General features: G+C 39.0%; 2 protein-coding genes across 2 annotated transcripts in view; both read left to right on the forward strand.

Annotated features, from left to right (window-relative positions):
* Nucleotides 1-1,816: 1,816 nt before the first annotated feature.
* Nucleotides 1,817-19,869, forward strand: get3 (guided entry of tail-anchored proteins factor 3, ATPase). Its single transcript, XM_061988180.2, has 7 exons — nt 1,817-2,015; nt 8,922-9,069; nt 9,271-9,419; nt 13,634-13,784; nt 13,876-13,983; nt 17,290-17,487; nt 18,688-19,869. The coding sequence occupies exons 1-7, from the start codon at nt 1,876-1,878 to the stop codon at nt 18,814-18,816; spliced, it is 1,023 nt and encodes a 340-aa protein (XP_061844164.1). The 5' UTR covers nt 1,817-1,875; the 3' UTR covers nt 18,817-19,869.
* Nucleotides 19,870-23,837: 3,968 nt separating this feature from the next.
* best2 (bestrophin 2) overlaps nt 23,838-27,996 on the forward strand; it is a 28,724-nt gene continuing 24,565 nt past the window's right edge. The window contains 3 exon segments of the mRNA XM_061987808.2: nt 23,838-24,004; nt 24,072-24,166; nt 26,372-26,605. Of these exon segments, the coding sequence (XP_061843792.2) occupies nt 23,838-24,004; nt 24,072-24,166; nt 26,372-26,605 (496 nt within the window).

Raw genomic sequence — 27,996 nt, forward strand, 5'->3', positions numbered from 1 at the left:
GATGTTGTACATCTTCATAGCCAGGTGGTTGTGCTGTTCTGCGAGTGGCGGCTTTACCAGTACTGTTGCTTTCTTTCAAGCTTAAACTGCAATATAAGCTATACTTTACACATTATATGCCATGTTTTACTTCAGTAGATGATCCTGGGAAGTTTCAAGTCAATTGGGTAAAAAAAGTATACAGTCGTGGTCAAAAGTTTACATACACTTGTAAAGGACATAATGTCATGGCTGTCTTGAGTTTCCAATCATTTCTACAACTCTTATTTTTTGGTGATGGAGTGATTGGAGCACATACTTGTTAGTCACAAAAAAACATTCATGAAGTTTGGTTCTTTTATGAATTTATTATGGGTCTGCTGAAAATGTGACCAAATCTGCTGGGTCAAAAGTATACATACAGCAATGTTAATATTTGCTTACATGTCCCTTGGCAAGTTTCACTGCAATAAGGTGCTTTTTGTAGCCATCCACAAGCTTCTGGCAAGCTTCTGTTTGAATTTTTGACCATTTCTCTTGACAAAATTGGTGCAGTTCAGCTAAATTTGTTGGTTTTCTGACATGGACTTGATTCTTCAGCATTGTCCACAGGACTTTGGGAAGGCCATTCTAAAACCTTCATTCTAGCCTGATTTAGCCATTCCTTTACCACTTTTGATGTGTATTTGAGGTCATTGTCCTGTTGGAATACCCAACTGCGCCCAAGACCTAACCTCTGGGCAGATGATTTTAGGTTGTCCTGAAGAATTTGGAGGTAATCCTCCTTTTTCACTGTCCCATTTACTCTCTGTAAAGCACCAGTTCCATTGGCAGAAAAACAGGCCCAGAGCATAATACTACCACCACCATGCTTGACGGTAGGAGTGGTGTTCCTGGGATTAAAGGCCTCACCTTTTCTCCTCCAAACATATTGCTGAGTATTGTGGCCAAACAGCTACATTTGTATTTCATCTGACATCACATGGACAAAGATAAGGCCTTCTGGAGGAATGTTCTGTGGTCAGATGAAACAAAAATTGAGCTGTTTGGCCACAATACCCAGCAATATGTTTGGAGGAGAAAAGGTGAGGCCTTTAATCCCAGGAACACCACACCTACCGTCAAGCATGGTGGTGGTAGTATTATGCTCCGGGCCTGTTTTGCTGCCAATGGAACTGGTGCTTTACAGAGAGTAAATGGGACAATAAAAAAGGAGGATTACCTCCAAATTCTTCAAGACAACCTAAAATCATCAGCCCGGAGGTTGGGTTTTGGGTGCAGTTGGGTGTTCCAACAGGAAAATGACCCCAAACACACGTCAAAAGTGGTAAAGGAATGGCTAAATCAGGGTAGAATGAAGGTTTTAGAATGGCCTTCCCAAAATCCTGACTTAAACATGTGGACAATGTTGAAGAAACAAGTCCATGTCAGAAAACCAACAAATTTAGCTGAACTGCACCAATTTTGTCAAGAGAAGTGGTCAAAAATTCAAACAGAAGCTTGCCAGAAGAATGTGGATGGCTACCAAAAGTGCCTTATTGCAGTGAAACTTGCCAAGGGACATGTAAGCAAATATTAACATTGGTGTATGTATACTTTTGACCCAACAGATTTGGTCACATTTTCAGTAGACCCATAATAAATTCATAAAAGAACCAAACTTCATGAATGTTTTTTGTGACCAACAAGTATGTGCTCCAATCACTCTATCACAAAAAAATAAGAGTTGTAGAAATGCTTGGAAACTGAAGACAGCCATGACATGATGTTCTTTACAAGTGTATATAAACTTTTGACCACGACTGTATTTACAAACACGCCATATTGAAGTGTCTGGTTCGATAATGTGTCATTTCCCACCTGGCAACTAGCTGGCGCTGGTCAAACACACACAAGATGGCAGCGTTGGAAGACGAGTTTGAAGATGCGCCTGATGTGGAGCCTTTAGAACCAACGTTGAAGAATATCATCGAGCAGAAATCCTTAAAATGGATATTTGTAGGGGGAAAAGGTGGTGTAGGTAAAACGACATGTAGGTAAGTAAAAGAAGATGCTCGTTAGCCCTGCGATGTACGTTGTTAGCTAGCCTAGCCAGTTTACAATCAAGCATCTGGCGTTTGTTAACTTACATCTAAGCCAATGAATAGTTTTATATGCTACTTTTTGTATATAACTATGCTGGAACATACTTACCATTAAAGTCAAAACGTATTTGTTTGTAATAGTTTAAACTGTCTGCCTATGCGGGGCCGGCTGGCGTGTTGTTAAGCTAGCCCAGCGTTAGCCAACTGATACATTACTGCTGTCCTTTACAGCTGCCTTGTAACACTACATAAACACGCTTTTGTCTCTTTAGACAGACGCCGTCTCATGTTTATGTTTTTACGACCAGACGTTTTATAACGAAATGTTGCCGGCGCTGACTAATTTGTCTAACTGATTTCACATTTTTTGGACGATGGCTATGAAACATCCTGGACATTTCATTAGGTACACCAACGCAATGCAATGCGATCAAATGTAAAATCTGTATTGCGACAATTCTGTCTATATATATATATATATATATATATATATATATATATATATATATATATATATATATATTTATCCATCCATTTCCTACCGCTTGTCCCTTTTGGGGTCGCGGGGGTTGCTGGAGCCTATCTCAGCTGCATCCGGGCGGAAGGCGGTGTACACCCTGGACATGTCGTCCGTGTGTATATATATATATATATATATATATATATATATATATATATATATATATATATATAATGTATGTGTGTGTATGTAAATGTGTATATATGTGTGTGTATATATATGCATGTATGTGTATATATGTATGTATGTATGTGTATATATATGGATGTGTGTATATATATATATATATATATATATATAAAATGTGTATATATATGTGTATATACTGTATATGTATGTGTGTGTATATATATATATATATATATATATATATATATATATATATAATGTGTATATATATGTGTATATACTGTATATGTATGTGTATATATATATATATATATATATACATATATATATATATATATTAGAGATGCGCGGTTTGCGGACACAACCGCGGAGTCCGCGGATAAACCGCGGGTCGGGCGGGTAAAAATAGATTTTAAATAGATGCGGGCGGTTGAACCAATTCGGAAATATATATACATAGTTAAATGTTGTTACCCACATACGAAAAACGAGCAGCACTCTTTGAAACAGTCAATTATTCTAGGCACCGCGTCCCAGCAACAAGTGCCGCAAGTGAGCGCTCCTTCAGCGCAGCAGGACGCATTTTAGAGGCCAGGCGCTCTCGCATGAATCCTGGCACTGTAGATGCCATTTTATTCCTGCATATTGCTAACAAAAAAAAAAGTAAGTAGACATACGGTTGGATATGTTAAACGAATTAGTGTACGTTACCTATAGGCTATACCAAATAAGCCCATGTCTAACCTATATTGAGTTCGGTCAGCTAAATAATTTTGATGGTTACGTGTTGTTGGGGCGCACTACAATGCAAAGGAATTAAGGCAATTGCGTTGTTTATTGTGTTTTTTTTCTCTTCGAGATATACTACTGTGTGAGAATAATTATTTGGCCTCGCTTTCAAGTGAAGCGCATCTCCGATTGGCGACAATGTAAGGCTATTTAGTCTGCTTTGTTTGTCGCGACCGTCTATTTTCATTATAATTCAAGTTTGATGATAAAGTGCAGTCTGATGGGTTTGATTTTCCCCCTTCAGCTATTTGCCCTGGCCAATAAGTTGCAGGTAATTTATTATTATTATTTATTTAATTGATTTTTGTTTAAATAGAGATGACATACATATGTTATTGTATAATTTAAGTTTGTGGGCATGATTGACAGCCTAAGGCTTATGAGGCACATTTTTTATTTATTTTTTTATTTCAACTTAAAAACGTATGAGCCTATGCCTACAACATGGGCTATGTGTTTATCTTTATTTTCCTGCCTGTCGTTGACAATGGAGATTGTCTGATATTTTGTCATGGCTGCAGATCAATAAATAAAGGTTCATCTTTGTCGCGAAATTGTTCACTGCTTCACTGTGCACCCCGCCCTCGTCCCTATTTGAGCATTATAACGTTAACAAGTTAATATTCATTGAAATAAATTCAGAATTTTTTTTTTACCTAACGAAAATATAGGCCTAGTCTTTCTAAAACATTTTTTTAACTTCTTAAAAGCCTCGTTCTGCTTTCTGCAACTGCTCACACAAAGTGTGAGGAACGCACTCCTGATCTGAGGGCATTGGCAACAATAGTCAACACTTTCTTAATGGAAATGACTAATATTATAATAATGATAAATAATATTATCACGCATTAATATCTCTTAGCCACGAATGCGTGGCCAAGAGATGCGTGGCACGCGTTGAATGTCTCTGCTGCATTGGATCAGTCTCCTTTCTTTAACAGGCAACAGCTTTATAACCTCACTAATGCCTTGCATCGTCTATATTAGATATATAACTGCGGGCGGGTGTGGTTTTGATAAAATGTTGGTTCGGGTGAATGGCGGATGGTTGACTACTTTTGTGATGCGGTTGCGGATGAAATAATTGCCTATCCGCGCATCTCTAATATATATATGTATGTATGTATGTATGTATGTGTATATATATGTATGTATGTAACAGGCAACAGCTTTATAACCTCACTAATGCCTTGCATCGTCTATATTAGATATATAACTGCGGGTGGGTGTGGTTTTGATAAAATATTGGTTCGGGCGGATGGTTGACTACTTTTGTGATGCGGTTGCGGATGAAATAATTGCATATCCGCGCATCTCTAATATATATATATATGTATGTATGTATGTATGTATGTATGTATGTATGTATGTATGTGTATATGTATGTGTGTATGTGTGTGTGTGTGTGTATATATATATATATATATATATATATATATATATATATATATATATATATATATATATATATATATATATATATATATATATATATATGTGTTAGGGCTGCAACTAACAACTAATTTGATAATCGATTATTCTGTCGATTATTACTTCGATTAATCGATTAATAATCGGATAAAAGAGACAAACTACATTTCTATCCTTTCCAGTATTTTATTGAAGAAAAAAACCAGCATACTGGCAACATACTTATTTTGATTATTGTTTCTCAGCTGTTTGTAAATGTTGCAGTTTATAAATAAAGGTTTATAAAAAAATATAGCATAGATCGATGACTAAATTAATCGCCAACGATGAGGTGGCGACTTGTCCAGGGTTTACCCCGCCTTCCGCCCGATTGTAGCTGAGATAGGCTCCAGCGCCCCCCGCGACCCCAAAGGGAATAAGCGGTAGAAAATGGATGGATGGATATTTTTATAATCGATTTTAATTGATTTAATCGATTAGTTGTTGCACCCTTATATATATATATATATATATATATATGTATGTATGTATGTATGTATGTATGTATGTATGTATGTATGTATGTATGTATGTATGTATATGTGTATATATATATATGTATATGTATGTATATGTGTATATATATATACAGTCAAGAAAATAAGTATTTGAACACCCTGCTATTTTGCAAGTTCTCCCACTTAGAAATCATGGAGGGGTCTGAAATGTTCATGGTAGGTGCATGTCCACTGTATGAGACATAACCTAAAAAGAAAAATCCGGAAATCACAATATATGATTTTTTAACAATTTATTTGTGTGATACAGCTGAAAATAAGTATTTGAACACCAACATTAATATTTGGTAGAGTAGCCTTTGTTTGCAATTACAGAGGTCAAACGTTTCCTGTAGTTCTTCACCAGGTTTGCACAGACTACAGGAGGGATTTTGGCCCACTCCTCCACACAGATCTTCTCTAGATCAGTCAGGTTTCTGGGCTGTCGCTGAGTAACACAGACTTTCAGCTCCCTCCAAAGATTTTCAATTGGATTTAGGTCTGGAGACTGGCTAGGCCACTCCAGAACCTTGATATGGTTCTTACGAAGCCACTTCTTGGTTTTCCTGGCTGTGTGCTTTCGGTCATTGTCATGTTGGAAGATCCAGCCATGACTCATCTTCAATGATCTGACTGAGGGAAGGAGGTTTTTGGCCAAAATCTCACAATACATGGCTGCAGTCATCCTCTCCTTAATACAGTACAGTTGTCCTGTCCCATGAGCAGAAAAACACCCCCAAAGCATGATGCTACCACCCCCAAGCTTCACAGTAGGTATGGTGTTCTTGGGATGGTATGCATCATTCTTCTTCCTCCAATCACGCATAGTGGAATTATGACCAAAAAGGTCAATTTTGGCCTCATCTGTCCACAAAACTTTCTCCCATTACTCCTCTGGATCATCCAAATGGTCATTGGCAAACTTAAGACGGGCCTTAACATGTGCTGGTTCAAGCAGGGGAACCTTCCGTGCCATGCATGATTTCAAACCATGACGTCTTAGTGTATTACCAACAGTGACCATGGAAACAGTGGTCCCAGCTCTTTTCAGGTCATTGACCAAGTCCTGCCGTGTAGTCCTGGGCTGATTCCTCACCTTTCTTAGCATCATTGAGACCCCACGAGGTGATATCTTGCATGGGGCTCCACTCCCATTAGATTGACCGTCATGTTTAGCTTCTTCCATTTTCTAATGATTGCTCCAACAGTGGACCTTTTTTCACCAAGCTGCTTGGCAATTTCTCCGTAGCCCTTTCCATCCTTGTGGAGTTGAACAATTTTGTCTCTGGTGTCTTTGGACAGCTCTTTGGTCTTAGCCATGCTGAATGTTTGGGTCTTACTGATTGTATGGGGTGGACAGGTGTCTTTATGCAGGTAACGACCTCACACAGGTGCATCTGATTCAGGATTATACAGTGGAGTGGAGGAGGACTTTTAAAGGCGGTCTAACAGGTCTTTGAGGGTCAGAATTCTAGCTGATAGACAGGTGTTCAAATACTTATTTTCAGCTGTGTCACACGAATAAATTGTTAAAAAAATCATAGATTGTGATTTCTGAATTTTTCTTTTTAGGTTATGTCTCATACAGTGGACATGCACCTACCGTGAAAATTTCAGACCCCTCCATGATTTCGAAGTGGGAGAACTTGCAAAATAGCAGGGTGTTCAAATACTTATTTTCTTGACTGTATATATATATGTATATGTATGTATATGTGTATATATGTATATGTATATGTATGTATATGTGTGTATATATATGTATATGTATGTATATGTGTGTGTATATATATATATATATATATATATATATATATATCGGTGTATATATATATATATATATATAAAATGCGTTAAGATATGGTCATTTAACAATATTTGTGTAATTTTGTCTGTAGATAATTTACCACACAGTGTTGGCGTTAACGCACTTTTTGGGTCTTTGAAATCAGAAAGGACGCAAAATTCCGGAAGTCCGCGCGTCACCACGGACGCAGATTTTTTAATTTTTTAATTTTCTCACCGATTATCGCTTTCCGCCGGTGTTTTGTTCATATTTGCCAGGTCATATTATTAAGTACCGGGTATACATTTTTGGACGACTTCAAAGTAATCCACTTTCCGGTACAGTTTCTTTACATTTTGATTCGCCGTTTTAATCGCGTACAGATACTGCATTACCGATATTAGGATTCCCGCGTGTTATTGTTTTCGTCACGGCGAGCAATAAACCCAAGAAGCGAAGCTTCAATGAAAAGTGGCTCCTGACCACTTTTCTGCAAATGGCTCACATATGAAGATGGAAATATGTTTTGCACGCCATGTAAACGGGATAATAAAAAGAACACCTTTACGACCAGGTGCACTGATTTTCAAAGATCCAGCCTCACCAGGCACCAAAAAACACCCTCCAATTTGGGTCCCTACAGTTCCACTCTTTGGTCGGAATGACGAGCTGGAAGTATACCTAGCTTGCCCACTCACTTAACACACACGTCACTCACCCCACATACCGCCATTCTTAAAGGGGAACACACAGCTTATGGCCATCACAAAGCAGAGATAAAATGCTAGAGGCATTGAGTGCCACTCTATTAAATGACATTGAAACTAACTTGCAAAATGCTAAGTTTGTTGGCATTATTTGCCATGAAAGTGTAGATGTGGCGGTTTTTAAAGGACTGATGATCTACATACAGGTGAGAATAATCAATTAAATATGTCATATGTATGTATGCCCTGGCACACGATTATCATCATTTCATGACCCAAGCAAAAAAACGTTTTACACTTTTATACTGAAATAAATACACCTGCAACTTATTGAATAAAATTATAGAAAAAAATACCGGCAGCGGTAAAGTTTAGATCCAAGAAGGAAAGAAGAAAGTGAATGAATGTTTATAACTGAATAAATTTGCATATGCATAAAAATGTGTTTTCTTTTGTATTATTTTTTTAATGAATGAAATAACATTTTTCATAAACACAATATAGAATGTGAGATATAACAGGATAATGCATACATTTATCATTTGTTTTCAAAACGGTTACAAAAAAGTGGGACCCCATTTTGAAAATTCCTTGCGCCAACACTGCATCATATTAAGATCACTACAATAACAATATGATCACAAGTAACTTGACCATTATAACTGTATTTTCTGTCACCAGTGTCATATTCCTCATGGTAGAATTTTGATACAGTTCTTTTATTAGATTGTAACAAAGGCATCAGAAAGCTAAAAGATAATTGCATTGATAATGTCATATAATCATCTTGAGAATAGCATTTAGTGCCTAGTGTACAATTACTGTATTCAAACTACTCTTCTTACCACAGACCTTCAAGAATGTCTAACTTGTATAACATGTTTTCCTTTTATTCTGTCCTGTCCATTTATATAGTGTCTAACATTGGGACTTTTTTTTTTTTTTTTTTTACTTTTCCAGCTGTAGTTTGGCAGTCCAACTGGCTGCTGTCAGAGAGAGTGTTCTCATAATTTCTACTGATCCTGCCCATAACATATCTGACGCTTTTGACCAGAAATTCTCGAAGGTGCCTACCAAAGTCAAGGGCTATGACAACCTCTTTGCTATGGTAAGTTAGCACATGAAAATATATCTTACAAGCACATTATTATCAAATACATTTGCCTCAAAGGTCCTTTTCAGTCTTATGACTTGTTTATATTGTCAAAACACAAACCATCCTTTTAAGAAAATAAATGCCCTGAGGTGAATAAGAACAAATGCTACATTGTAATACCACAAGTGTGTGTTTGTGTCTGCGTGATTGTAGGAAATTGATCCCAGCTTGGGTGTGGCAGAGCTACCCGATGAGTTCTTTGAGGAAGACAACATGCTCAGCATGGGCAAAAAAATGATGCAGGAGGCCATGAGTGCCTTCCCTGGCATTGATGAAGCAATGAGCTATGCAGAAGTCATGAGGTGAGACAGGCACATTATTGCAAAGTGAAGTCCTACTTTCTAAATTAATTTGCATTAAGTATCTCAAACAGTTCTCTCATACCTGCTGTTGCGCATGTAGAATGTTTAACCCTGTTTCCACCAAGGGGGGATTATAAACAAAATGTAGAATTTCCAATGATCAAATCTAAACATCTCAATTTTTAGTACCACTAAATACATGAAAAAGTATGCTTTGGTACAGTTGTGGATTATCCACCTCCATCCTTGTTAAAATAAAAAAATTGAATGGGATATGGCTTTAAAATACTGTAGATTGGGATCAAAGCTTTTCTGGAGCTCCTTTTAACTGATACATCCTGACTCATTTATTTGCTTTGTATAAATGTAAAATGAAATGCCCGTCCCGAGCCGTCAGCTATACATACACCCACAGGGATTGTTGATTAATAGCATTTTTGAGCAAGTAGAGGGCATTACTTGGCTGCAACCACTGGGAGCACTATTGAGTCAGTCTCAAATACCGGTAGGTTGCGGTCTATATAAGCCAGTGGTTCTTAACCTTGTTGGAGGTACCGAACCCCACCAGTTTCATATGCGCATTCACCGAACCCTTCTTTCGTGAAAAATAAAAATGTTTTTTTTTTTTAATTCAAAACAAAGTTATATGTTTTTTAGTGGTGCACAAAATGAACCGTGCATGAACATCACCTTGTTCAAAGAACAAAACCAACACAGTACATGAACTCACAACAAATTACACACCTGTAAATCAGATGGAAAATTAGAGGGAATATTGTTTGGGGGTATCCATAGTACGCCGATAAGGAGAAGTGTTTTATTTACACGATGAGCCGGGTGTGTCTTGACCTCCGCCGAACCCCTGAGGCCGACTCACCGAACCCCTAGGGTTCGATCGAACCCAGGTTAAGAACCACTGATATAAGCCTAAAAACTGAAATATACTCTCACGTCACGTAGCTTGCGTCTCTTCTGACAGCGTCTTGATTCGTTTATAGGTCTTTCGCGGGGGCTCTCACATGACTTTCAATTCTCTTCCAAAACACTAAGAGGCTGTGTCTCCAGAAGGAGCAAACCGCAACTGTCGCTGACTAGATATTTACCTTCTTGTGAAGAGTGAGCAATAACAACCACAACATCGAAATCTTTGTTGGCACTGTAACTAATTGTTCTGAATCATCAGTTTACTTTTAATGGACGTTTTACTCATAAACCAGAGACAAAGATTTTGGTGAACCTGGGACCGTCCAACCCTTGAACGAGTCGCGGCAGAGGACGGGCGAATTTGGAACACTATTTGGCCATCCGCGACATGGGACAAGAAAGAGTTATGTAATTGTAAATACAAACAAAACTGTTAAATAATTATTTTAACGACCGGCTGGTGTTAATGTTTATGTTAATCTATTATTGATGTTTAAAGCTCATGATCGTGAACATAACGTGCCTGAAAGGTGATTGACGGAGAATGAGAAAGAGTTTTGTGTGAGAGAAAGTCAAGGACAGAATGTGTTAGAATTGAAGCTGTTGTTTGCACAAGATTGGCTGTAGCTCCACAAATGACAACTGCGGCACGGCTTCTCTTTGACGGGCGCTTTAATGGCCTCTTAAATGCCGTAAAAATTAAAACCACGACATACACAACTTCAGACACTTTACATCAGGGGTGCTCACACTTTTTCTGCAGGCGAGCTACTTTTCTATTGATCAAGTCGTGGGGATCTACCTCATTCATATATATAATTTATATTTACTTATTTATGAAACATATGTTTTTGTTAACAAGTTAAAGGTGTTTAATGATAATACAAGCATGTTTAACACATATAGTTAATATTGTTAACAAGTTAAAGATGTTTAATGATAATGCAAGCATGTTTAACACATATAGTTAATATTGTTAATAAATTAAAGGTGTTTAAAGATAATACAAGAATGTTTAACACATAGTTAATATTGTTAACAAGTTAAAGGTATTTAAAGATAATACAAGCATGTTTAACGCTTATAGTTAATATTGGTAATAAGTTAAAGGTGTTTAAAGATAATACAAGCATGTTTAACACATATAGTTAATATTGTTAACAAATTAAAGGTGTTTAAAGATAATACAAGCATGTTTAACACATATAGTTAATATTGTTAACAAATTAAAGGTGTTTAAAGATAATACAAGCATGTTTAACACATATAGTTAATATTGTTAATAAGTTAAAGGTGTTTAAAGATAATACAAGCATGTTTAACACATAGATTTCTTTCTTTCATGAAGACAAGAATATAAGTTGGTGTATTACCTGATTCTGATGACTTGCATTGATTAGAATCAGACAGTAGTGCTCATAATGTCCGCATTTTCGAATGGAGGAGAAAAAAAGTCCTCCTTTCTGTCCAATACCACATGAAAGTGGTTGCTTTTTGGCATCTTATTTATCCAGCTTCCTTACTCCTTTTTATACACTTTACAAGAAATACATTGTTGGCAAACTCCGTAGCTTGCTAGCTTGTGCACGCCAGCTTTCTGAGACTCTTATTTTGGTAGCGCAGGCAGGATGAAGCAGAGCTTTTATTGTGCAACTGTGCAGTCGGTCTTTGGAGTTTTGACGACAGGTACGGCGCCAGATTCTGTTGAAATAAAGTGTTTCTCGCCTTCCAGTCGGTAATTTAATGAGCTGGTAGCAGCCAGCGTCATCTCAGAAGACCCTCGGGTGCCGTGAATGTCAATCAAGTGACGAAAGTGTAGTCATAGTGAAGATTTATGATCTCTCATTTTTCAATCAATCAATCAATCAATGTTTATTTATATAGCCCTAAATCACAAGTGTCTCAAAGGGCTGCACAAGCCACATTTTTAGGACTATTTTTTTAATGCCTGGCTGGTGATCGACTGACACAGCCTCCGAGATCGACCGGTAGCTCGAGATCGACCGGTAGCTCGCGATCGACGTAATGAGCACCCCTGCTTTATTTACATGGTTACAAAGAACGTGATTGATAAAAGAACATTACCTCCTGGCCGCCTGCCACTTGGCTAATAATCTTTTTACTTGTGAGTTGTAAACAAACATTGTAATTACAACATTGAACAGCAAATAGTACATTTAGTGTTACACAAAAGTGACACGTACCTTTTACACTCAGTAACTCGACGAGCTGTTGCAGATGGCACGAACGATGTCTCTTTTCATGTGTGCGCAATACAAGTCTCACAAAATTAGAGAAACATTGTCATTAATCACATCTGCGTTCAAACATCTTATACATAGGAATTAACATTTATCACAAAAAACACATATTTTTACAAACTAAAATACATACGTATATATATATTTTAACTGACAAGTAATTTTTAACCCCTTTGTTTGGGCCTTTTGATGACCCTTACATTGGTAATGAAAGGTAAAAAGAATGTCGTACTTTGTGTGACTTTTTCTGGATGCAACAACGCAACGAGCTGAAAAACAACACACTTAGTAATTATTTTTAGAGCGTACTGAGATATTAAGTACACAAAATCAGTTTTCATGCAAATTTTCAATCACTGTTGGTTTATATCATACAGTAATTTGTGCATTTCAAGCACAACGTCTGTGCTCAGGGACCCTCCTCAGCGAAAGCTGATCAATCACAGCTCCGTGGACCGCTGACAGGAAGATATAATTTTTGGGAGGTGCACATCAGGTTCTGCGGGAGTGTACGCAGGGGGAGGAACAAGACGGCGTCGCTTATGCAAGCTATGTGGCGCGAAAGTGTATTTCAGCCTCAACATGAAATTGGCTATGGAGAGAGAAACTACATCCACATTAAAAGATTACAGCATTAAAACAGGAGTTCAGAACACAAGTCTGAAAAAGACATAATTCCTTTAAAGCTTAAACCACCCTTTGTCCACCAAATTAATTTATTTGTGAGGCTGTGGGATGGAGCAAACGTAAAGACTAGTTAAGTTGTAACTGAAATATGAGCATATGTTTCGAAGTGTGCCTGTCTGGTGTTTTTTTTTGTTTTAGAGAGGCACCATACATTTCTGATGTAAACCTAATTGTATTTAGTGTTACGATGATTAGTTTTCAGTGGTCCCATTTAGCTAGAATAATTTATTTTGGTCATGGAAATTCAGTAAAAGATTTTGGAGAAGTCATGGAAAATCATTGATGAAAAAGTGTAAGGACTATGAATAAATCACTTTTTGTTGCGTCTCCCTTTAAACTCAGGTTAGTGAAAGGAATGAACTTCTCTGTGGTTGTCTTTGACACGGCTCCTACTGGCCACACACTGCGCCTGCTTAACTTTCCCACCATTGTGGAACGAGGCCTTGGCCGACTCATGCAAATCAAGAACCAGATCAGCCCATTCATCTCACAGGTGAGGATGGCACAGAAACTAATCTGCTTATAGATGGTCACATAATGTGTTTGTGACTCCATATCTTTGATGTTTTCCCTGTTGTTGATAGATGTGCAACATGCTGGGCCTGGGTGACATGAACGCAGACCAGCTGGCATCCAAGCTTGAGGAGACTCTGCCGGTCATCCGCTCAGTTAGCGAGCAGTTCAAAGATCCTGTAAGTCACACTGACGGGTTATGATAAGAAGCAGGGGTCAAGTTAAAGTTAAAGTCCCAACGATCGTCACACACACACACACTGGGTGTAGTGAAACTTGTCCTCTGCATTTGACCTACCCCCTTATTAACCTTTGGGAGGTGAGGGAAGCAGTGAGCGGGAACGTGCGCCACGCTCGGGAATCAGTTGGTGATTTAACAACCTTTGCTATCAAGAGAGCAATTTGCCCCCTCTTCCACAAAAAAATAGTCTGGAGCCGCAAAACATAACAAAGCTTATGAACTTTCAGAAAGTTTTAATATTTGTATTTTTACCTGTTAGAATAGCAGAATATAACAAACACAAGTGCAGTGTGCATGACTAACGAATGCCAGCTAAATTGGTTGTGCATGAGTAATGTGATAATGTTTTATGATTTACAAACCCCGTTTCCATATGAGTTGGGAAATTGTGTTAGATGTAAATATAAACGGAATACAATGATTTGCAAATCCTTTTCAACCCATATTCAATTGAATGCACTACAAAGACAATATATTTGATGTTCAAACTCATAAACTTTATTTTTTTATTGCAAATAATAATTAACTTAGAATTTCATGGCTGCAACACGTGCCAAAGTAGTTGGGAAAGGGCATGTTCACCACTGTGTTACATCACCTTTTCTTTTAACAACATTAAATAAACGATTGGGAACTGAGGAAACTAATTGTTGAAGCTTTGAAAGTGGAATTCTTTCCCATTCTTGTTTTATGTAGAGCTTCAGTCGTTCAACAGTCCGGGGTCTCCGCTGTCGTATTTTACGCTTCATAATGTGCCACACATTTTCAATGGGAGACAGATGGAAGTACCGTATTTTCCGCACTATAAGGCGCACCTAAAAACCACAAATTTTCTCAAAAGCTGACAGTGCGCCTTATAACCCGGTGCGCTTTATATATGGATAAATATTAAGATTCATTTTCATAAAGTTTAGGTCTCGCAACTACGGTAAACAGCCGCCATCTTTTTTCCCCGTAGAAGAAGCGCGCGGTGCATGCTGGGATATGTGACGTTTCATTTCCATTTGTGTGTTTATGTAAAGACCCCAAAATGGCTCCTATTAAGTGTGTTGTCTGTCTAATTATAAATAATGCAGACGAGGCGTGTTAACTGAGTTCTCAACGTTTACTCACAGCGTGCTCATAACCACATTCTAACTCCCAGCATACAATAACGCTTCTCAGGGCTACCGCGCATGCTCGTAACTATCGTTGCATGCTGGGTAGTGTAGTTGTTATATTTGCTAGCTCATAACAGCACATTGAGAGACACGCTTACGCGCTTAATTCAATACTCGCCGTCATTCCGGGTGGATTGACAAAAGACCTCCAGCCGCTAGATATTGGTGTCAACAGGGCATTCGAAGCTAGACTGCTAACTGCGTGGGAACAATGGATGACAGAAGGCGAACACACCTTCACTAAGACGAGGAGGCAGCGCCAGACGACGCCAACATCTGCCAGTGGATCGTAAATTTGCCCAACTTTTCACTTCGGACACCGAAGACGAAGGATTTACGAATGAAGAATAACTTCAGAAAGTGAGCGCTATGTTTATTTTGTGTGTTGTGACATTAACGTTCGAGCAACATTATGTTGCTATTGCTCTGCACTATTTTGAATTTTACTATGTTTGTGATTGCACATTTGCGTACATTTTGGGAGTGAACAGAGTTGTTAGAACGCTGGTTTTTAATATATTATTAAAGTTTGACTGACCTATCTGACTGTTTTTTTGACATTCCCTTTAGCGCAGCGTAGGCGCGGCTTATAGTCCGGGGCGGCTTATTGGTGGACAAAGTTATGAAATATGCCATTCATTGAAGGTGCGGCTAATAATCCGGTGCGCCTTATAGTGCGGAAAATACGGTACCCGCACTCTTTTTTTACGAAGCCACGCTGTTGTAACACGTGCTGAATGTGGCTTGGCATTGTCTTGCTGAAATAAGCAGGGGCGTCCATGAAAAAGATGGCGCTTAGATGGCAGCATATGTTGTTCCAAAACCTGTATGTACCTTTCAGCATTAATGGTGCCTTCACAGATGTGTAAATTACCCATGCATTGGGCACTAATGCACCCCCATACCATCACAGATGCTGGCTTTTGAACTTTGCGTCGATAACAGTCTGGATGGTTCGCTTCCCCTTTGGTCCGGATGACACGATGTCGAATATTTCCAAAAACAATTTGAAATGTGTACTCGTCAGACCACAGAACACTTTTCCACTTTGCATCAGTCCATCTTAGATGATCTCGGGCCCAGAGAAGCCGGTGGCGTTTCTGGGTGTTGTTGATAAATGGCTTTTGCTTTGCATAGTAGAGCTTTAACTTGTACTTACAGATGTAGCGACGAACTGTATTTAGTGACAGTGGTTTTCTGAAGTGTTCCTGAGCCCATGTGGTGATATCCTTTAGAGATTGATGTCGGTTGATGTCTGAAGGATCGAAGGTCACGGTCATTCAATGTTGGTTTCCGGCCATGCCGCTTACGTGGAGTGATTTCTCCAGATTCTCTGAACCTTTAGATGATATTATGGACCGTAGATGTTGAAATCCCTAAATTTCTTGCAATTGCACTTTGAGAAACGTTGTTCTTAAACTGTTTGCTCACGCAGTTGTGGACAAAGGGGTGTACCTCGCCCCATCCTTTCTTGTGAAAGACTGAGCATTTTTTGGGAAGCTGTTTTTATACCCAATTATGGCACCCACCTGTTCCCAATTAGCCTGCACACCTGTGGAATGTTCCAAATAAGTGTTTGATGAGCATTCCTCAACTTTATCAGTATTTATTGCCACCTTTCCCAACTTCTTTGTCACGTGTTGCTGGCATCAAATTCTAAAGTTAATGATTATTTGCAACAACAAAAAAAAGTTTATCAGTTTGAACATCAAATATGTTGTTTTTGTAGTGCATTCAATTGAATATGGGTTGAAAAGGATTTGCAAATCATTGTATTCAGTTTATATTTACATCTAACACAATTTCCCAACTCATATGGAAACGGGGTTTGTATATCATTAGTTCATGCGTTTACATTGACAGCCCTAACTTTTTATTAGGACGTTCAATTTGCATTTTGTTGAAAAACACTGACCAAAGACCAATTCTGTGTTTGAAAATACATACTGTACAGCAGGCCATTTATTTGCATTTAATAATCAAACTATTGGGACATTCAAGCTCAGCTGATCTAAAGGTATTTTTCTGTATTCCGGTACTCCTATAACCCCAATTTAAGTTGCCCTCTTTCCTACCTCCAACAGGAGCAGACCACTTTTATCTGTGTGTGTATCGCGGAATTCCTGTCCCTGTACGAGACCGAAAGGCTGATCCAGGAACTGGCCAAGTGCCGCATCGACACACACAACATTATTGTCAATCAGCTTGTTTTCCCAGATGGCGAGAGGCCATGTAAGATGTGTGAAGCACGGCACAAAATTCAGTCCAAGTATTTGGATCAGGTGAGTGTTTTGGTTGTTAGTGCTCTCACTGTACAGATACACAATCCATAATGATCCTTCATTTCCCTTGCATGATTATTGTTAAAGAAGTATTTTATCTAACTATATGAGAGCCGTACAGTAGTACCTCAACTTACGAATGTCATTGGTTCTGTGACCGCGCTCTTAAACCAAACCACTTGTATCTCAAATCAACCTTTCCCATTAAAATGTATTGATTTAATTGGTGCTTGTCTCCTCAAACGGCACAATTTTAACAGAAAACATGGCACTTAAAAAGACACTTAGATAAGAAATATTGTGTAAAAATACAATGGAATGTGCGACTAACAATTACAGTAGTTGTATGAAGTAATGTAATGTACAACATTTACCTTGGAGAGTGGATTTGTACGGTATTTCTTTCCCGCCGCTTCTTCTTTTTTTAAAAGATAAATATTTGCCGTTTAGATATTATTTTAACATTCTTGGCTGGCATTCATGTTTTTTGATGATTTCTTCATTCAATGAATATATCATATACTTCTTACTCCATGGTTGGAAAAACAAAGTTATGTTGAGATCTTGCTAGCAGGTAAGACATGACATTTTTGTCCTGATCTTTATAGTTTTCACTGTGACATTTAGTACGCCTACTAATGGCGGGGATGGTTGTAATACAAATTTTTGCTTGCAACTTAAAGTATAACAATTAGCTCTTATCTCAAAACACGCTAAAGTTGAGGTACAACTGTATTAAAATATCTCCTTTTAAAACATTATTCCATGTCTCTGTCAGAGAGGAATAAAAAAAACAACAACATATTTTAACACACTCAATACAATGTAAAGTATTCTCTATTTTTATGCACGTTTATGCAGACAAGTGTGTGAGTTGTTTTATTGATGTTCTGATGTCATAGTCTGAAAGACAGCTATGTTTATTCGGTAAATAGACTGCTGAATTAGCTAGTATGCCTAACCTGCACATGCTTTTTTATTTCCCTTTTGTTATGGGTCAATTGTTAATTATGAAAATTGGATGATTTCATCTAGCTCCCCTCCCCAACCCAGTGTCACAGATAGACTGTAGTCCTGTAGGAATCACTGTCAGTTCTGGCAACTATTATTTAGCGTTGGCTCTCACTACATTGTTCGGGGGGATGTGAGTGTAAAAAATACCATAAAAATAAAACCTGTGTGTGTGTGTGTTTGCACCAGATGGAGGACCTGTATGAAGATTTCCACATAGTGAAACTACCTTTGCTACCCCATGAAGTTCGAGGTGCAGACAAGGTCAACACTTTCTCTAAGCAGCTTCTGGAACCCTACAAACCACCAAACAAGTAATTCCCCTCGTCGCGGGACCAGACCCCCACCACTTTTAGAGCCCAAAGACCACGCCTCCCAACAGGTGTCTTACCCTTCAGTAATACTCAACCCATCATGCAAGCCGGACCGTGCGAGACACACTTGCTTGGTGCTGTCGCCTTTTAATCCCCTCTGTAGCACTCCTACCATTACAATTTAAAACAATTATTCCTTTCCTTCACCCTGAGCATCGTCCTCTGTTTCCAGTAGCATTGTTCTCTTATTCTAGAATCCAACAGCTTTCAAGTGGCTCTGCCTGGATAGTTGTGAGTGCTTCGTATTTGTCTAACTCCCAATTCTTGCAGCTTCATTGTGGCCGCACAAAATTATGTCATTAATTTTTTTCATATTTTCCTCAGTTCAGACAATGCACATCACAGGGAAGTGCAGAATGGAGCAGGTTGAGGTGTTATAACCTATTGATCACAGTTAATGGGAACTTCCAGTGTTCCAACAAGTTTTCCTTGTATGATTTAGATGCCTTCTGGATGTCATTTAAATGTATCAAAACAGCCGCAAGGGTTGTGGTATTTCTTTAAATATTATTAAACATAATATGTAAATAGTGATTTTAATGTCACATAAATCAGATGATGCCTTCTATCATTTAAGGCAATCTTGTGAACACTGTAGGTTCCCTATAATGCGTTCCAGACTTACACCTTAACGCTTAACTCAACTTACTTATTCAGGCCAGCATGGTGAGATTCAAAGACCATATATGATGGAAAATTCTAAAGGTAGTCGAAAGCAAGTTTATTTGACTTTTGCTGGGCTTGCAACGTGAGGCCCAATCCAATAACTGTTGAATATTTTTGTCTTTTGAGAACATAATGTCCAGCTTCTCAAAAGTGCATTAATGACACCTAGTATGGATTGTAAGCCAAGCCTCTGATTATGGATACTTAAGCAGCCAGTTAGTGCTAATCCAGTCTATAAAGTCAAACATTTTGAGTGAAATTTTTGATTTTTCTATGAACTTACTTTTAAATGATGCTGCAAGTGGTAATTAAATAAACTTATTTCAACTGAGAGGCTTTTGTGGTCTTCTGACTTTTACCTTGACTGCATTAAATACAGAAAAGTACACACACACAAACCAGGCAGCCTTGTCAGATAAGGAGTGCTGAACTTAATCCAAAACAAAAAAAAATGTATTCCATGCATTATGTCTGATGAAAAACCTGTAAGAGCAACAATTTTGTTTTGCCATTACACTCAACACAAAGTTTTGTCATGGTCCACTTGCTGTGGTTTTAGTCCAGTTATGCAGTTGCGGCCTGTCGCTTGCGCTCCATCATCCTGCAGTTCTGTCCCGGTCGGGGGCCGCGCTAACGAGCTGCTCCTCCTCGTTTTTCGGGATTTACCCCGGGGCGCAATGACCACTGGTGGCACCGAGGATTACTGCTATGTATGTAAATGGCATAGAGTTATGTGCTCTGGAGCCAAAACACCACTGGATTGTGCACAGTGACTCACACTTCAACCACATGTGAACACTTCCTTCTGTGGATCTATTATGCACCGAAATGCGACTTTGGATAGCTACAGAGGTAAGATGATATTTCTACTTAAAATCGTGTGATAAGTTGATATTAATTGGTTGTACGAGGAAGTAAACAGAACTAAGACAATTTCTGGTATTTTATTTAGAAAGCTACCATACATTGGAATTGAGTGATGTTCAAAATTGACCCCAAATCCCCAGAGTAGGGCGATACTACAAATATCAGTATCGATACGACGCCAAGTAACGATAGCGTCCGTATTGCCGATAATCTTTTTTGAAGATTATTGAACAATTTTTACTTTTCATTTGATCTTGATTATAATCATAATAAAACACAAGATGAAAATTTTTGCAAAACAAAAATAATTGTATTATATGTATGTATTAGGGGTGTGTGATTCTATGGATACCTAACAGTTCGATCCAATTTCCATTCCTTGGGTGAAGATTTGATTCAGAATCGATTCTCTATTCATCACTATTCTCGATTCAACCCGATTCTTGCAATTTATTTTTTGCTATATTTATAATGAAACTTTTTCAAAGCAGGTTACAAATTAGAAAAGCTTCTTTTGGTTGCCTGGAAATGACCTTTTAAAAATATATTTAAAAAATGTATCCTTATAAAAAAACTAAAAAAAACCATATATATATATATATATATATATATATTTATATTTATATATATATATATGTATGTTGTTTTTTTTGTACCCGATTTTTGAAAATTATAAAACAATTTAGAATCGGGATGATTAAGAATCGCGATTCAGGTGTGAATCCCATTTTTTCTGCACCCCTACTATGTATTATATTAGGGCTGTCAAATTACTATTTTTTTAAATCAGATTAATCACATTTTGGAATTTAGATTAATCATGATTATTCATCCATCCATCCATTTTCTACCGCTTGTCCCTTTTGAGGTCGCGGGGGGTGCTGGAGCCTATCTCAGCTGCATTTGTACGGAAGACGGGGTACACCCTGGACAAGTCGCCACCTCATCGCAGGGCCAACACAGATAGACAACATTCACACTCACATTCACACACTAGGGCCAATTTAGTGTTGCCAATCAACCTATCCCCTGGTGCATGTCTTTGGAGGTGGGAGGAAGCCGGAGTACCCGGAGGGAACCCACGCAGTCACGGGGAGAACATGCAAACTCCACACAGGAAGATCCTGAGCCCAGGATCGAACATAGGACCTTCGTATTGTGAGGCACGATGATTAATCACAGGTAGTTACTCGCTCATATAATCACAACTTTCTTAAGAAAAGACCCCAATGTTTGGACACAAATGCAATTTCATTGTCAGAATGTCACCTGGAAATGTCTTTGAACATTTATAGGCTGTATTTTAGAGTGAATTTTGCCAGAGAGCACACCGGTCAGATTCGCCTCACTCATTTTTGTACTAACATATGCACTGATTTTCACATCTCACTGACCGTATAGTGGCGGCTTCCACCCACCTCCAAAGACATGCACCTGGGGATAGGTTGCTAGGCAACATTAAATTGGCCCTAGTGTGAATGTGAGTGTGAATTTTCTCTGTCTATCTGTGTTGGCCCTGCGATGAGGTGGCGACTTCTCCAGGGTGTAGTCCGCCTTCCGCCCGAGTGCAACTGGGATAGGCTTCAGTACCCCTTGGGACCCTGAGAGGGACAAGCAGTAGAAAATGGATGGATGGATATATATTACAAGTATTTGTAAACAAATGTAACAATTTAAGACAATGTAACAATACTAACTAAACAAACAAACATTCCCTTTATTATTCCATTACATAAATCAGTCAATGGGTCAAGAGAGGGGGCAGAGCTTTCAACCGAACACCACATGGTGGTGAGTCGGCTCCTATGGTGGGGGAGGATTCCATACAGACCTGGCAGGCCCAAACGCATAATGAGGGTCTGCTTGGAACGTCTGACAGAGTCTCTCGTCAGAGAATTTTAATTCCCACCTCCGGAAGAACTTTGAACATGTTATAAGGGAAGCGCTGGACATGAGTCCGAGTGGACCATATTACGTGCCTCTTGTCGAGGCAGTCGTTCAGAGCTGTGGCCGCAAGGTGTTCGGTGCCTACCGTGGCGGTAATTTCAGAACCCACTGGTGTACACCAGCAGTGAGGGATTCCGTCAAGCTGAAGGAGTCCTACCGTGTCCTTTTGGCTCATGAGACTCCGGAGGCAGCAGACCGGTACCGACAGGCCAAGTGGTGCGCGGCTTTGATGGTAGAGGCAAAAACTCGGACATGGGAGGATTTCGGAGAAGCCATTCTGACCCACTATCTACCGCCTCAGGACGCGTAAGCAGTGCACTTTCAACACAGTGTATGGTAGGGACGGTGTGCTACTGACCTCGACTCAGGATGTGGTGAATCGGTGAAAATAATACTTTGAAGACCTCCTCAATCCCACCTACACGTCTTCTAATGAGGAAGCACTGTCTGGGGACTCGGTGGTGGGCTCTCCTGTTTCTGGGGCTGAGGTTGCCAAGGAAGTTAAGAAATTCCTCTGTGGCAGGGCCACATGAGATCTGCCCGTAGTTCCCTAAGGCTCTGGATCCTGTGGGACTGTCTTGGTTGACAAGACTCTGCAGCATTCAACAAATCAAAGTTTATTTATATAGCCCTAAATCACGAGTGTCTCAAAGGGCTGCACAAGCCACAACTACATCCTCGGCTCAGATCCCACATAAGGCAAGAAAAAACTCAACCCAATGGGATGACAATGAGAAACCTTGGAGGAGACCGCAGATGTGGGGACCCCCCCACCCCCCGGGCGACCGGTGCAATGGACGTCGAGTGGATCTAGCATAATAGTGTGAGTCCAGTCCATAGTGACTAAGCATTGCTTAGCCATTAGTGGCTTTGCCTCTAAATTGGCATGTTTTTTGTGGACTTGAAGAAGGCATTTTACTGTGTTCCTCGGGAAGTCCTGTGGAGAGTGCTCAGAGAGTATGGGCTATCGGACCGCCTGCTTGTGGTGAGGGTTGGAGTCCGCAAGGGCTGCCCTTTGTCACCGATTCTGTTTACAACTTTTATGGACAGAATTTAGGCGTAGTCAGGTCGTTAAGGGGATCCGGGTTGGTGGCTACAGAATTAGGTCTCTGTTTTTTGCGAATGGTGTGGTCCTGCTGGCTTTATCCGCCCAGAATCTTCAGCTCTCCCTGGATTGGTTCGCAGTGAGAGTGTGAAGCGACTGGGATGAAGATCAGCACTTCCAAGTCTGAGTCCTCGGTTCTGGCCCCAAAAAGGGCGGAGTGCCATCTCCAGGTTGGGAAGGAGATTCTGCCCCAGGTGGAGAGGTTGAAGTACCTTGGGGTCTTGTTTACGAGTGAGGGAAATTTGGATTCTCCCAGAATTTTAAAGATTTCCCAATTAGGCTTAAAATGATGATTAAGACATTAATAGCCATATTCTTCAATGTTTGCTGTAAGCAGGTGTCAGCGAGGTGATTCCAAACAGTTTATTTTGAGGCTGTGCATGCTGGCTGTCCCAATGACCGTCACCTACACGGCCAGAGTCGCCAACGCTCGCTTTTGTGGCTTCTCCAAGTTGCTTTTGGCATGGAAAGGCAGCATCTACAAGGTGTTATACAAAGAGTTCCTGGCTTTCTTTGCCATGTACACGGCCATCAGCATCACATACAGGTAACAACTACTCATGACTTCAATTCCTCGAGTTTAATTTGTAATCATAATCAATTTGTTTGTATAGATTCTTTCTTCCTGATGACCAGAAGAGGTATTTTGAGAAGCTGGCAATTTATTGCAACTACTATGCAAGTCTCATCCCCATGTCTTTTGTACTAGGTAAGCAACAATGTCTGAGATGTTACTTTTTTCCGTATGTTTTATGAATGTTCTGATCTTGCTGGCTGCAAAACACGTTTATATCCACTTAATTCACTTATAAAGTGACCTAACCTAACAATGGCAAACTTGAAACAGCTAGGATTAATGTCTCATTGAGGTTGGGACCACCAATGATAAAGAAATGTCTTGGGTTGCCTTTAAAAAACATAACAGTTTTTAGGCCGGCATAGAGCTGAAATGTCCAGTATTTGTCAAAAAATATACTGTAAAATCTCAATAGTTTCCATTTAGCCACAGGCTAAGCCAATCAACACCAGAATGTGTGATCGCTCACCTATCCAACTCTTGGCAGTTTGACTTTTCTTGCATCTGTTGGTTTTTCCTTGGCTGTCTTCACTCTGCCTCTGTTTTGCGGCGGTTAGCTAGCTAGCCAGTTGGGTAGCTAGACTTATTAGTCTGGCTCAGGGGTCAGCAACCCGTGCATTTTTAAAAAAAGATTGAAAATGGAAAAAGATGGGGGGAAATGTTATTTTATTTTTTTATGTTTTTTGTTTGAGGACAAACATGACACAAACCTTCCCAATTGTTAGATCTAAAGGCGGGCCAGATTGAAAAGAAGGCCCACAGGCCTTAGTTTGCCCAGGTCTGATATATGGAGATATCCACTGAAGTCACCAATTAAAACAACATCACAAGTTGGCCCAATTCCAAACAGCTGTTTGGAGGAAGTATGAATGGAGTCAAGATTGTTTTATAAATATTTCCGCTGTGTCTCCATGATTTTCTTTCAAATTTTCAGGACTTATGCAGATACAAATGCACAAAAACCGGTGCCAATAGGTAAGAAAAGTTGGTTTTGCATAATAGGTCCTCTTTAACTTAAGCAGGACAGAGATCTGTAAAGAAGTCAATATTTCTATAAAAAAAAAAAAATCATTTAATTCTGTCTAATTTAGTTATTTTGCACATAAAATATGGAATGATTTGTTTCCATGTATTTTGATCAGTCCAAAACTTACATTCAGGTTTGAGTCAAATAGGAAAATAAAGACAATGGGGTCAGTCCTAAAGTTATTTTTCTAGAAAATTAGCAACCCTCCGTAGGGTATATAGCACTAGTTTTTGTATACTTGTCTATTGTGGTTTAAAACATGTATTGAAATTGTAATATTTTACCTCAAAATTGGTTAAGGTTCAGGGCATTTATGCATCATGTTTACAGTTTATTACTTGCATTACATTTAGACTAGACTTAGACAAACTTTAATGATTCCCAAGGGAAATTGTTCCACACAGTTGCTCAGTTACAAAGGATGGAAAGGATAATTAGTTTTATTAGTTAAATCTTTTTCAAGGAACCTCCAAAATGATTTTTCCCTTTCTCTCTCTCATTCCTTTTAGAAAATGTAACTACTGTGTGAGGTAGTATATGATAATATCAGCGTTTCTTAATCAATTAACTAATCAATCATGAGTTGTACTAGACTGTGATCTCATTTTTTCATTTTATCAAGACATTTTTTTAAATACATATGACAGTAGTACCTAAATTTAAGGGCTTAATTGGTTCAGTGACAGAGCTCTTATCTCAAATCAAAGTTTCCCATTAAAATGATTTTAATGTAATTGGTGATTGGCCATCCTAAAACAGCATCATTTTAGTGTCAAAAGTGCTTTGACTACCTTGAAGGTAGAAAAGCGCTATACAAGTATAACCCATTTACCATTTTAAGTTAAGATACAGTCCTTCCATCTATGTAAGAAGAGGTCCAGGGCACATAGCGAGGTCCATAAAGGTATGCATAAGTTTATTGCGGAAACAACTTGAGCATCCGCACACCTTTGTGATGAACTAGAGCAGATATGACACACCATCAGTGACCTCTGACCTCACACATGGATAACAATATCAATGGACACACTCAAACAACTTGTAAAAAGTCTTCCAAGAAGTCTAGATGTTATAGCTACAACTACCTCCATGATACCAACTATTACACTTTGTGATCATCAGGTGTGCTGTGGGAAATTATCCACTTATTTGGTCAGAAAATAATTACGTATTTACCATAAATAAAGTAACTTTGTTCATCTAGCTATGCAAGCAATGCAATTCAATGGCCTTCCACCAGATGGCAGGATGTACATGATTAAACTGTGTATCCCAACAACTAATGTCTTCCCCTCCATCGCTGTGGGCAGGTTTTTACGTGACCTTGGTGGTGAACCGCTGGTGGAACCAGTACACCAGCATCCCACTCCCCGACCGGCTCATGTGCGTCCTGTCGGGGGGCCTACAGGGCAGTGATGAGCGGGGCCGCCTGCTCAGACGCACCATGATGCGCTACGCCAGTCTGTCGGCCCTGCTCATCCTCAGATCTGTCAGCACGGCGGTCTTCAAGCGCTTCCCCACCATAGACCACGTGGTGGAGGCAGGTGAGCATGCGGATGATCTGCATGATAACTTTTAAAGAACTGCAAATTATTTTCTGCATTATCATTGAGAGAAGTACATGCACTGCATGAGAGAGACAATACAACACAAGGACAGGCACATCTTGAAATGTATGGCTGATAAAAAAAAAAGTGTTATCGGCTCTGTGACAAAGCAGCAGCGTTGTAATCTTCTTTTGCAAGTCCTGTTGAAATCAAAGTTTAGATTTCGGAGAGTTGTATTTCATGGACTGAGGTACACTGCAAAAAAAGCTAAAAGTTAAAAAACTAGATATTTGGGAAAAAAAACACTACAAACTAGTGAAATTGTCTGTCCATGTAGCTCGTTAATTTTACATGATAACATGTCCTAAATTAAGATTTCTATATTTAGAAATTAGCAGGACTTTTAAGATAGAAATAAGTATTTTATTCTGAAAACAAGCATTATTTAACTTGCAATTTTTAAATTAAGCATCCTCGGGATGTTGCAGAATCTTTAAACAATATTTTCTATGTGGGGAAAACCCAAAATATATTATTTGAATAGTTATTTTCTCAATTTTAATATTTATTATTAAATATAATTATGAATGCTAAAATTAAGATTATGACGTAAAGGCAATGACTAAAAATAAGTAAATAACTTAAACATTTCTAGAAATGTAATTTCAAACCTTGGCAAGCGGCAACTAATTTGCAGTGTAATGAACTTGAAGTGTGTTTCTGATCTTGTCATCCTCGTCCGGACAAAAGGATGACACGGCAGTGCGGCTGGATCAATAGAGACGCCGGAGACGCTTTACTGAACCATAAGTTGCTTTATTACAAGCGAGCGTCATTATTCAGCCTGGAGGAGAAAGTCAAAAAGATATGTCTCCCCTAACTTGGAGAAGCCAAAACATCAGTTTTATATTCCTCCTTCCTGTCTCTCTGTGTGTGTGCTAAGTCAGGAGAACACATCCTGACCATAAAAGGAGATGTTCGTGTGTAAGTGTCGGGAAAACAACTGCTTTAAGTCATAACTTAAATGTTGGCTTGGAACTAGACAGGTAGTCTCTTCTCAAGGATAGGGCTATCACTTTTGCATTCCGAAGTCCCAATTAGAGCCTCTTTTCCTGAAACTGAAATACCACTGTTTAATTAAACTTGGTGGTTTGCCTTCTCCAAGTTGGATGTAAATCTTCCCCATAAGCAAAACATGATAAGAGTTCATTAATTCACTTCAAACTCTTCAGGGGTTGACGCTGGCCTCCGTTTTCATCATCTTACTAACACATAAGTCAATTATTATTATGCTTTCAACTCTTTTTCTGGTCCAACATGGCTGTACCCCAGTGCGCAAAGCAAGGCTTGCCAGGATACATTTGGCATGTAAGGACTTGAGAGCTCTG

This window comes from Nerophis lumbriciformis, linkage group LG27 (assembly GCF_033978685.3).
Source record: "Nerophis lumbriciformis linkage group LG27, RoL_Nlum_v2.1, whole genome shotgun sequence".
NCBI classification, from domain to species: domain Eukaryota; kingdom Metazoa; phylum Chordata; class Actinopteri; order Syngnathiformes; family Syngnathidae; genus Nerophis; species Nerophis lumbriciformis.